Here is a 12,320-nt window from a genome sequence, read left to right on the forward strand (position 1 = left end):
TTACGGGAATAACGATGACGTAATATTTAGTTTGCTAACAGTATGTAATATATTACATTTGCAAGTTAAATTGATTAACTGATCTAATGTAAAAGTTCTAAACATTTAAATGTGTATAAAATAGTTATAATGCTTTTACTTTAATATATAACGACTTCGGCATTTAGATTTTTGGGACTTCCGGTCTGATTCGTTCTTTCGATTTACAAACGCGTTTTGAAAATACAAAAACACAAGATGGTATGAACTAGCGTACATTGATATTTTGTAGTATAGTGTGGAGGTTATATAGGCAAGAGCTCCACCCGTTCCCCCCATCATTTATAATAGTTTAGGGTTAGGGTTAGAGTTAGGGTTAGGGCCCCATTCCCCACTTTTCTATATATACCCCATCAAAAAATCCCTCTTTAGATCGATAACTAATGGGGGGAACGGGCGGTACACTTTCCAAAATTCGTCCACTGAGGAACTCGAGACGATTCGTCCACTACACAAAATCAGTTCCGGACGATTCGTCCACTGGGTTTTTATTTCCCCAGTACATTTCGTCCACGGCCTAAATAATGTGTACTACATGTACGTAGGGCCTAAATAAATTATTAGATATATTTTACCCCGTATTTTTTTTTGCTGTGTCATAAATTTACAAAGGTGAAAATAAATTATATTGCATTAGATTACGCTTGGTAGATGTTTTTGTAACAATGCTCTGCAGACATAATTATTTGGTGTTTCTATTTATTCGGTTATTATTTGTTTCTGTAATGTACGCCTTTCACGCTACATGTCGTAGGATGTTTTTAGTACAATATGCCCAGTAAAGATAATCTTTAGCCCTTCCCTTTCAACTTGTTTGGTTTCTGTTTGCTTTACCAATTAAGTGTACAGGTGTACTCTATTGTGATATCGTGAAGTAATTAGCAATGCAGGCTCATTACTGCTTAAGCTTGTTTCACCAAGTTGGATCCAGTAGCGTCTAAAACAACACGCCTTATTTCAAAGCGGCACCGCTAACTACCTGTATGGACGGAATGAATGAATGTTTAACGACACCCCAGCACGAAACATACATCGGCTATTGGGTGTCAAACTATGACAATGCAAACAAATAAGGTGATGATCAACATCAATATAAAAATTTAAGATTTAAATAAAAACACTGTAAAGAATTGTGCAAAAATACAAATATCACAGATAGATACTGACTTACTCAAAATTTTAATGTGTGCTGTATTGGCCATTCTCAAAGAGAATTTTACACCCCTGCACCACGGTGAGGTTACAGCACGTTCAGGGGTGTATGGACGGAGGGGTAATAAAGTCTTGCGACGCGGAGGCTTGCATTACCTATTTACCACATCGTGTACGAGCGAGTGGACGAATCATCCGCATGATAATGAATACAAACGGTTAATAAAAACTGGATAGTAATGTTGAATTCTAACTCTATTTTACTTTTTTGGTTATAGTATACCACAAAATAATGTTAAGAAACGATTACAATGTCAAAGAAATAACTATTAATATGTTTGAAAAAAATGCAGTCGAGTGGACGAACTGTCCGAGGTGAGTGGACGAATTGTCCAGTGGACGAACTGTCTGGAAAGTCACTGGTGGTTGCACACCACGGTCCACGGTCACCATTAATGATATTTTTTGGCAGGTTTTGCATGCATTTCACTGGTGTCAGGACGTTTCGGCCCCAGTACATGTTGGGCCTCAGACGTTTCGGCCCCTAATGCAATATACGGCGATCTAGTGTTCGTGTATACAGATACATGCTGTAATTGGTATAGTAACACTTTAGATGGTCACATACAGTGATACACCGGTAATAATATTAAAGCCGCACACCCTAATTCCATCCAGCAAAAATAAATTATAATTTGGTTAATCTACAAACCTGTAACACACTTAGATCACTTTTTTATCAAATTGAGTGAAAAAGCAGGTTTTATATCAATAAATACCATGGGAATCCCCATGTGGCATGTCCCAGTTGCTTGAAATAATTTTGAAAGTTAGTATTCTGATGTCACCGGTAGATGTCACTCGAAGCACAACAATGCCTACGTCACGACAAATTTCACAGAGTGCGCACAGACTTGGGGTGCGTTCTTTTCACCTCTCCTGGACATGTTCCAGTTGTTCTGTCCTGGCTGTATCCCCTCTCCAGATATCGTAAGACTTAGCAAAATTATTGGTTTTAAGGGTTTGTAACATTTTGTATTGAGACACTTACTTGTCTGAACTTTATTGTTACTGAATATGTTCACGAACTGTGAAGAAAAATCTCACAAATGAACAACAACAAATCGGATGTTGATTGCGCGAACCGTGCACGAGAAAACAAACCGAACCAAAATGATAACGGTCACGTGGTATACCAACATCTGTGACGTTTACACAGGAAGATTTCCTCTTAAAAATAGATTGGACCTCGCTTGCTTAACGTTTTTTTCTCGACAGCACGTCTTGTGAAAAAATGCATTTCGTGGTTTTACAAACATCAGGATTACCAAAAAGCACTTCAGGTGAATGGAAATGTGTATTCTAAATAATAAAATGTAAGTAAAGTGCAGTTTTATTTGTGAAAAATGGGGTTTAATAGCGAAAAACAACGCCGTAATGGTTAATAAATAGCCATAACTAGGGTGTGTCCCTTTAATATAAATAAAATACAAATTTGTAACATTAATTTGTTGAATAACATTCATGTCTTAATGATGCTACTTTCAATTTACCTACTGGCCTTGGTGGTGCAGTGGTTAAGCCATCGGTCTCCATACTGGTAGGTACAGGGTTCAGATCCCAGTCGAGGCATGGGATTTTTAATCCCGATACCGACTTCAAATCCTGAGTGAGTGCTCCGAAGGGAAAACATTCTTTGTGATCGTACCTAATTTCTTACACATGCAACTCCTAACAGTGCTTTGAACACCACTGATGATGTGGCCTCTTCTTATGAATGTTATGCTAATAGCGGGATTATCATAGCTAAATACAGTTTTGGTTGGTTGGCTCTTATTTATTCTTTAACACTCAGATATTATGTTCAGTTAAAAATAATAATAACAAAAAGAGAGAAAGAAAAAGAACGAGAGAAAGAAATTACAGTACTTACGATAAAATTTAATAACAAAACACAAGTGACTGAATAATTTGATTTAATAAAACAACAATAACCGTGGCCGAAACAACTAGGGTTATGGGCTGAAACGTCTAGGGCCGAAACGGGCCGAATGTGTAGTGGGGCCGAAATGTCTCGAAAGCCATTTCACTTCAGTTTCTGTGAAAATGTCACAATACCAAGAGAAGCATGTGATCTCATTGGCGCCAGTTCCAATAATAATGTATTTTTGTAGAAAAGACAAGAGTTGTTCCTGAATTGAGTTTTGATACTGTGACAAAATACCAACTGTCGTTGTTATGCAACTGTGGTGAAATATGTGGTGTTGTTTGATTTTGTGTCACGTGGTGTCCACTATAACTTATAAACTCTTTCCCCAATATTTGTAATCTTTTGTTTTTTTCTGTATTATTTCTCTCTTTCCTGTACTATATCGGGCTCTAATCTAGAATTGAAAAAGTAGAAGTGACTACTCTTTCCTGTACATTACCTCTCTACTCAAATCTGTATTTCTTTCCTGTACTATATCTCTTTAATCTATATTCTGTATTTCTTTCCTGTACTATATCTCTTTAATCTATATTCTGTATTTCTTTCCTGTACTATATCTCTTTAATCTATATTCTGTATTTCTTTCCTGTACATTACCTTGATTTAAAAATACATACATGACATAAAGAAACACATCAGCAACTATGTATTTAACTAGAACATTATTGAAGGGGATCTTGTCGGTTTTTTCCCAGTAGTGTGTGTGTTAGTGATTAATATGTGAAATTTGTTTAATCAAGGAACTCAAAAATTATCAGTGTAAAGGTTTTTGATGTCAAATATAGGATTGTTGTTGTATTAGAGTGGGAATCTTTGACTACCGTTTGGTAGGCAGCAATTGCATTCAATTTATATAGATTGGTCTCTTGACGGTTAAAGAGCATTGATAATTGTCCAAATGTCCGCCTAGCTCTCTTATCAGAATACTCTGGCTATGGTAGTGGTAGTATTGTAACAAAATGTGGACATTTAGTAATTGTAATGTAATGTTGTTGTTTACCATAGCTACAGTATGACTTGTCTAAGGTCGGGTCGATCAGGAGCTTTACTGATAATAGTTTTTTGCTGCTATGCAGTCGGTTGAAGGGATCATTTTTGGTTTTTAATTTTGTGTTTGTTCATTACAAAAATTACTGCCTTAAAATTGCTATGGGCAAATTCAAAATTGCTGTGGGTAAGTTCAGAATTGCTATGGGTAAGTTCAAAATTGCTGTACATCCGGGGACATTTTGTTCAGAATTGTGTCTCAATTTCGCAATGCAAATTTTAGAGATCGCAACTCTATTTCTAAAATAATAGTGTATTCAATTTTCAAGTGATCACTACTTGTCAGAATTATCAAACATTTGATATCTAATAGCTGACAATTATATAATAAATGTCCTCTAATGGTGTTGTTTAAAAACAAAACAAACTTTACTTTTTACTAAAATCAAAAAAGTAAAAGGAAGAAAAGAAATTTTGTACCACTAATGTTTAAATGTTTAGTTGATAATGTGTTCTTGTATTGTTTGTTTTTTCAGCTTCCTTTATCATTGTTGAGGACAGCAGTTAACCATCCAATGGTAAGAGGTCTTTGTTCATGAAATGGGTTGTTTCAATTATGTGCATTCTATAAGGACAATTCAACTTTTAGTTGCTAAGTATAGTCTATTTTTCATTACACACTAGTGTATGTTGTAACTCTTGGTTGAATAAAATTATTGATTCAAATACTTTAGATGTAATTTTTTGACAAATGAGTAAACATTTGTAGTAATTTTTGAAATATTGCTGTGAAAATGACATAAATTCTCAGTATGAATTTGAATGGTTATATTTTAATTTCTGAATAAAATTTCACAACCTGCATGTAAATTGCTAACATTGTATCATAATAAAAAATGTTTTCTGTAGTTAGAAAATGAGGTTTGTTATTTCAAGTACTTCCTTTATTAGATGTATTGTGTGCATTTCCCCTTAACATCCCTCTCCCCCCTCCGATATTTGTATTTTCACAATATTTTTGCAGCTTGTTGAATTGAAAAATGGTGAAACCTACAATGGTCATCTTGTCAACTGTGACAACTGGATGAATATCAACTTGAGAGAAGTCATCTGTACCTCGAGGGTGAGACTGAGTTGTGTCCCTTTGACACTTCTGCTTCTGTTTTCATTACAATTAACTGAACAAATATTATGAATCAAAATGAGTTGGTATGATTTTTTTCAGTACGGTTATTGTAGACACTTTATTTAAGATTGACCTAAAACTAAAATAGGTGTTAAAGGTGCTAATCCTAGTTTCAGCCTGTGAAAATGGACACTAACTTAGTTAATCTACAAACCTGCAACTCACATGTGGATACCGTTATAACAGAGTGACGCTAAAGTCTATGATGTTTAAACAGAAATATACTGTCTAATTATAACTAGAGCTTCTTTAACCTTTAGACTACTGGGTTAATTTTTGACAACAACCATGGTTATAATTTTTACTCACATATATTGACTTAAATGTTTTGTAAATACATAAAATAAAGTTCATATTTGAATCGGTAAGTATTATTTTCGTGTTTTTTTCTTATTTTTATATTTTAGATCGGTTGATGTTGATTAAAATTTGGCAAAAAACCCCAAAAGTCACGTTTACTTATGGGCATTTGTGGCCAGCTATCCAGTATTTATATCCATTATTTCCAATAACAGTGGTTTTCTGACCAGAATTTTTAAAAAAACCCGAACTACGATTCATATCCCAATATTTGGTGATTTCCGTTGTCATGATCAGCTATCAATCCCTGAAAATTACCATGACGTGTCGCCATTGTTGTCAAGCATAAATACTTGCCAAAAAACACTTTTTCAACTCAAAATTCCAAGGTATAATCCATTGAAAAAAACAAAATGTAAATAAACAGGAAGCTAACTTGTCTTCCATTTCCTGTTACTAAATCGTTTCCGATGAATGTTGTGTACAAAACCGTGGGAAATATGAATTGGGGAATGCACTGTATACAGTGTACAGTATGTCGACTGGCGTGACATCGGGTGAGATATCTTGCCTGCATTAAGAAGGTTAAATTGGCATATATGTTAACCGTTTCTTCTTAGACGAACATATGTTTTTAGAAACTAGGGTCTGTCACTTTAATAGTTTTTTGATATAGCAAATTATTTGTTTTTCATAGCTGTCCTATTAATAATTTATTAAGTTTGAATTAGATACTGACTTCTAAGTAGTGAGACCTACAATGTTGGTGTATTTGTCAGAATGTGTATATAATTAAAAAAGTTAGGTTTTTTGTTTAGGTTTTTTTTGGCTGATTAATACTTGGCTTATAATGGTTCACCGTAATAAATTCCAGATTTTCTTTAAATTGGCATATTCAAAAGTGTGTTTCTAGGATGATCCTTAAATGTTATTATTTCTAAATGACCTTTGAGCTTTTATGTTATTCTTCTGTAGGATGGTGATCGGTTTTGGAGGATGCCAGAGTGTTATATTCGCGGCAGCACCATTAAATATTTACGAATTCCTGATGAGGTGATCGACATGGTTAAAGAAGAGGCTATTCAGAAGAACAAGGGTCGAGGCGACACACGTGGGCGTGGTGGGGGAGGACAGAGAGGCAGGGGAAGAGGTCAGTTCTCCATTTTACTGTTAGTGTTATACAGTGAAACTCCTCTAAACCGGATACCCTTGGGACCAAGTAAAAAGTCTGGTTTTTGGAGGTATCCGATTTAGAGAGGTTCTCTTCTGTACAGATATTTAAGTACAGTCAGAATTCTCTTGCAGGGTGGTGGAGGGGAGCAGGAGGTACATATAGATCAGTGAGAGATTGGTTGTCCGATCATAGCAATAGTTCTCCTTGGTGGACCGTGTGGATTTTTCTCCTTTACTGGTATACCCATGCAGGGCTTCTAGATTATGGTAGCCCCACCCCCATGGTTAGTGGTATTCAATGTTGGGCTAGTAAATAACTACTTTAGCCATGCCCGATGGAAGGAAGGAAGTGGTTTATTTAACGACTCACTCAACACATTTTATTGACGGTAGGACATATGGTTAAGGACCACAAAGATATTGAGGGAGGAAACCCGCTGTCGCCACTTCCAGAGTTCAACAAATCCGCTAGCCCGACGCCCGTGGCTAGTGGTTTTTAAGTTCGGGTTAGTGAGAAACGCAAAAACCAATAGCCCTGCAGGCTAGTGGTTTCCTCCCCCCTCCTTATTACTCGATTGTGTTTTTTTTGTTTTTCTCTCGGCTAAAACTTTGTTTAATAAATTTGATTGTGACGTTTGTCAGCGAATAATATCAACAACGCAATCAAGTATATAATAATCCACTTGAACTAGGTCTGCAAACTGCAGTAACATGCTATCTCTACATCGCCACAGTTACAGCATGCATTGTTTACTTTTCCCTTTCAAGTTTCTGGCACAGGAAATAAGTCTAATGACATGCATGTTTTGATTGGTTGGACACATCACGTTGTAGTTAATCTCGCACATATGTTTTAGTCTAAGAACTTGGAAATCACCAATCACGACGACAGGTTAATCTCAATCAAGTAAACCCCGGTCATGCTTTGAATTTCAGTGTTTGTTTTATTTACCTATTGTTTTCTAATTTAACACTTCGCTGACATGTGGTTATCGGCAATCAGGAAAACAATTTAATTTAATGGTAACCGCACATGCAATGACTCTGCTTGGCCTATTACGTGTAGCGGTCTGGATAATGCGTCACAGCTGCCAATGCAAAATGATACCTTTTTTGTTCATCAGTTAACAACAGATTAGATGTCGCTGTTATATTCTTTTGATATCGGTCTGACACGGGATAATGCCCTGTATTTGAGCAATTGGCATCACCATTACTGGCGACATAAATAGTAGGGCCCTAAATGTATAACCCACTACCAAATACACTGAACCATCTATTACCGTGTGTCACACTTTCGTACCCTCATTTAAATTTAATTATTTTGATAGTGGGTTTAGATATCAACCATGAGTTTGCTCAATTATTTTTCCACGGGGGAGGGCAAAAGCGAAAACGGAACAATGACGATGGATCACACTTGACAACAAACCAAACGTACAACACGACAAAAAACTTAAAGTTACAACATGATTTAAGTGTTTGTTTTATTTTACTGTTATACTTGTAAATGTGTAATGTTACAAAAAATTGTATAAAAATCCAGTTATAATTGATCAGGAATTTGGGCTAGTGCTTTATCTTGGTGGGCTAGTGGTTTTCACAAACCCACTAGCCCTGTGGCTAGTGACTTTTCAAAATATTTGTCATACTCTGCCACTTCATGGGCTACTCTTTTCGATTAGCAGCAGGGGATCTTTTATATGCACCATCCCATAGACAGGATAGCACATACCACAGCCTTTGATATACCAGTCGTGGTGTACTGGCTGGAGTGAGAAATCCATGCCCAATGGCTAGTGAAAAAACCCAAATTGTCAAATGCTGCATTTAAGTCTTATTTTGTAAATATGAATATCCTGCCTCCTCACCCCCAAAATCTAAGGGTTTTTAAGCTCTATCTCCCTCTTTAGGTGACATATCTGATTATTACTATTAGTAAAATTGTATTCACTTAAACTATGGCTAGTGAATTTTTAATCGTGACTAGTAAAGTTTTAAAATCACTGATCCCATGGCTAGTGGGTTTTTATTAAAATTCTAAAAGGCCTGCCATGACTGGTATACGAAATGCTGTGGGGCAAAATATCTAATTATCAGTTAGGGTAAGGTTCCCTCTTTATATCAATTTAATAAGGGGTAACTGGTGGATATCTTTCCGTTTGTGGTATGTGATGTTGTGTTTGTTGGTAAAACACAACATCACATACCATTGTGGCAATTGTGCTTTTTTTGGACTTGTAATGGCTCAGACTACCAAATGCCAGTACAAAGTCGTATGATCCATTAGTTGTTAATCTGAGTGCACCCGTCGTAAGTCAGGAGTTGGTGAAATTGCAGTGCAACCATTGTGTTGGCCAACTTCGTCGTGACAGTTGACAGTCTGAGAGGATCGTATTATACTCCAGTAAAGTATTAAATAAAGGGTGGAATATATGATATTAGGAAATACTAAAGTGAAAACATACTGGTCAGCTAATTTTGTGAATTCATTTTACATATATTTATGTCCACAATAATTACTTGATTTAGAGTGCTGATCTGATACAGAAAGATTGTCAGCGTGTAGATCAAACTTTCATGTTTTCCAGTGCACTGAACAATTTAATTTTTTACTCTAAATGGTTAGTAAAAATTGTAAATGGATGTCAAATTAGACTATATATGAAAACAGGGTTAGCTTTGGGGGATAAGAAAATTTCGTGAAATTGCAAAAATGTAAAACCTATAGCTATTTTCCAACAAAATATCAATTATTATACACATTTTTTCACCAAATTAAGATAAAATTAGCTTTAAAAAAAAATTAATTCGCAATTGGCGAGTGGCAAAGCTAGTCCTGGAAAATGATGTCAACTAACTATTGTGAAAATTTGAGAAAGGTTGACTAATGGTGTTGTACATTTCAGGAGCGTTTCAAGGTGGAGGTCGCGGAGGTCGTGGCGGACCTGGTGGTGGTAGGGGAGGACAGAAGCCAGGAAAAGGACGGGGCAACTAAGTCAACACAACGCTGTTTGAAAACACAGATTAAAGCCACCATGTGCCATTGGAAACTGTGGTCAGGGAAATATGCTGAACATGAAAGTCGGTGCACAACTACATATGAAAGACGGACCGATTGCATACTGATTGACTTCAAAAGCAAAATGACTGGAGTCCTTGTTTTCTGCTTATAAAATTTTAAAGTGCTCTTCAGGCTTTAACTATTTTCTTGCTGCTGTAAAGAAAAACCTCTCTCACAGTCCTGACCACTTTAAAAATTATTTATACTATTTTGGATGGGTTTTGGTAGTTGATAGTCGGAACCACATTGTTAACAACTACAATAAATTACTATCCTATCTTTAATTACCATTACATTTCCCCCACATTTTTTCCAAACAAATCGTGAAAATTACCCTAACATTACAATAACATAGATACAAAAAGTATGCAGACAAAGTGTAGAGATTGCACTTTTATAAAATATTATAAGCATAGGTCTTGTTAGAAATGCTATGTCAGCATGATTGTGGTACTAGCAGAGATGGTGATATTATTAGAGACTGTGAGTCAGGTTGTTAGTAAAATATGGAAGGCTAAACGACAGTGTCATTTGTGGAAAATATTTGTGAATGTGTTCAAAACATTATGATGGACATGTTTTGATAAGTATGCAAGTGCACTAAGGTTTTCTCTACTTTTTAACTTGTATTTCAAATCATTTGGTTAGATACAAATATTGAAATTAATTATTTTTCATGTTTCATTTCAAAACATTTGGTTAGATACAAATGTTGAAATGTCTCATTTTTCATGCCATATTTCAAAACATTTGGTTAGATACAAATGTTGAAAATATTTGTGAATGTGTTCAAAACATTATGATGGACATGTTTTGATAAGTATGCAAGTGCACTAAGGTTTTCTCTACTTTTTAACTTGTATTTCAAATCATTTGGTTAGATACAAATATTGAAATTAATTATTTTTCATGTTTCATTTCAAAACATTTGGTTAGATACAAATGTTGAAATGTCTCATTTTTCATGCCATATTTCAAAACATTTGGTTAGATACAAATGTTGAAATGTCTCATTTTTCATGCCATATTTCAAAACATTTGGTTAGATACAAATATTGAAATTAACTTCTTCTGTTTTTTCATATTATATGTTATTAATTAATACCCTTTTTTTAAAAATATTAAATTTGAAATATAATATTTGTTCGAATTACATTTCAAAACATTTGGTTAGATACAAATGTTGAAATATATTTCTTTTTATGCTTCATTTGAAAATATCTGGTTATAATACTGAACATATTAATTTTTGTTTTCATTGTCATTAAAATTGTTTATATTGTGTATTTTATCATACATTTTCATTTACTCATCTTCTTTGTTTTCCACTTATTTTAACACAGATGGTTCAAGTTGTTAAAATATTGGGTTTGTTAAACCCATTTTACCATTTTATTACGTGTGTTACATGTAAAAACTATTCTCATTTCTGAGTAGGGATGGGGGAGCATTTACGACGTTCTGATTTCATTTGTCAGATGAATTCTTTTCATATAATATGCACATCAAATATTTGTTTGAGTAATGTGTATTGTTAACACATTAAAATAAAATAAATATTTGTTTGAGTAATGTGTATTGTTAACACATTAAAATAAAATAAAAAGTCTCAGCAAATGAAAAATGTGTTTACACATTATTTATTTTACATAGCTTTCTACTAAACATTTGGTACTGTTCTATAGCTTAAATAATAGTTTATAATACGTGTATTTGGTATGCAAATGTTAATACTGAAATTAATATTTAAATTAATTTTAACATTTAAAGGGACATACCCTAGTTTTTAAACACTAAGGCATATTTTTCACTATTAGAGCCGTTTATGATCACTGAAATCAAACATTACTTACATTGTATTGTTTAGATTATCCATTTCCACACAACCGAGGTGTTTCTGGTCATCCTGGTGTTTCTAATGCCCAAAATGCATTTTTCATATTTTTTAAAACGCACGTGCGTCTGAGAAGTAACGATTATGGAGTCGCGCTTTAGTCTATTGTTAAGAGTATTTCAACGTCAGAGACTCGTTTCACTCTTTTTCTATCCATATTTTTTACAGGATTGTAAAGTAACTGAACTTAGTGTCCATTTTTGACGTGTTGAAACTAGGGTCTAGGTGAAAAATATGCTGCAGTGTTTAAAAACTAGGGTCTGTCCCTTTAATGTTTCCCATTAAGGAGGTAATGTTGGGCCACTACATCAACTTTCTCTCACAATGGGTATGGTTTAGCTAGGGGGCAGGATTCTTTTTTTTTTTTCTTTTTTTTAAATATTTATTTTCCCCAGTCCATTCTAACCATGTCAAGGTTGGGGAGCCTTGAATTCATGGTCTTACATCAAAGTAATATAATTTATATACAAGTACATATATCTAATTTGTTGTATTATAATGTTATATAGTCATATATAACAATTTGATACATAAA

The 12,320-nt window shown here is 34.5% G+C and overlaps 1 protein-coding gene across 1 annotated transcript; it reads left to right on the forward strand.

The window, feature by feature from the left end:
- Window positions 1–158: 158 nt before the first annotated feature.
- Window positions 159–10,016, forward strand: LOC121375026 (U6 snRNA-associated Sm-like protein LSm4). The gene is made up of 5 exons (XM_041502232.1): window positions 159–240; window positions 4,705–4,746; window positions 5,193–5,291; window positions 6,630–6,804; window positions 9,737–10,016. The coding sequence occupies exons 1-5, from the start codon at window positions 238–240 to the stop codon at window positions 9,823–9,825; spliced, it is 408 nt and encodes a 135-aa protein (XP_041358166.1). The 5' UTR covers window positions 159–237; the 3' UTR covers window positions 9,826–10,016.
- Window positions 10,017–12,320: the final 2,304 nt, after the last annotated feature.

The sequence above is a fragment of the Gigantopelta aegis genome, chromosome 6 (genome assembly GCF_016097555.1).
Source record: "Gigantopelta aegis isolate Gae_Host chromosome 6, Gae_host_genome, whole genome shotgun sequence".
Taxonomy (NCBI): domain Eukaryota; kingdom Metazoa; phylum Mollusca; class Gastropoda; order Neomphalida; family Peltospiridae; genus Gigantopelta; species Gigantopelta aegis.

Excerpts from the sequence above, each read along its gene's own strand:
- LOC121375026 (XM_041502232.1), top strand. Across the intron at positions 4,747-5,192 it reads CAGCAGTTAACCATCCAATG|CTTGTTGAATTGAAAAATGG; the intron begins GTAAGAGGTCTT and ends ATATTTTTGCAG. Across the intron at positions 6,805-9,736 it reads ACAGAGAGGCAGGGGAAGAG|GAGCGTTTCAAGGTGGAGGT; the intron begins GTCAGTTCTCCA and ends TGTACATTTCAG.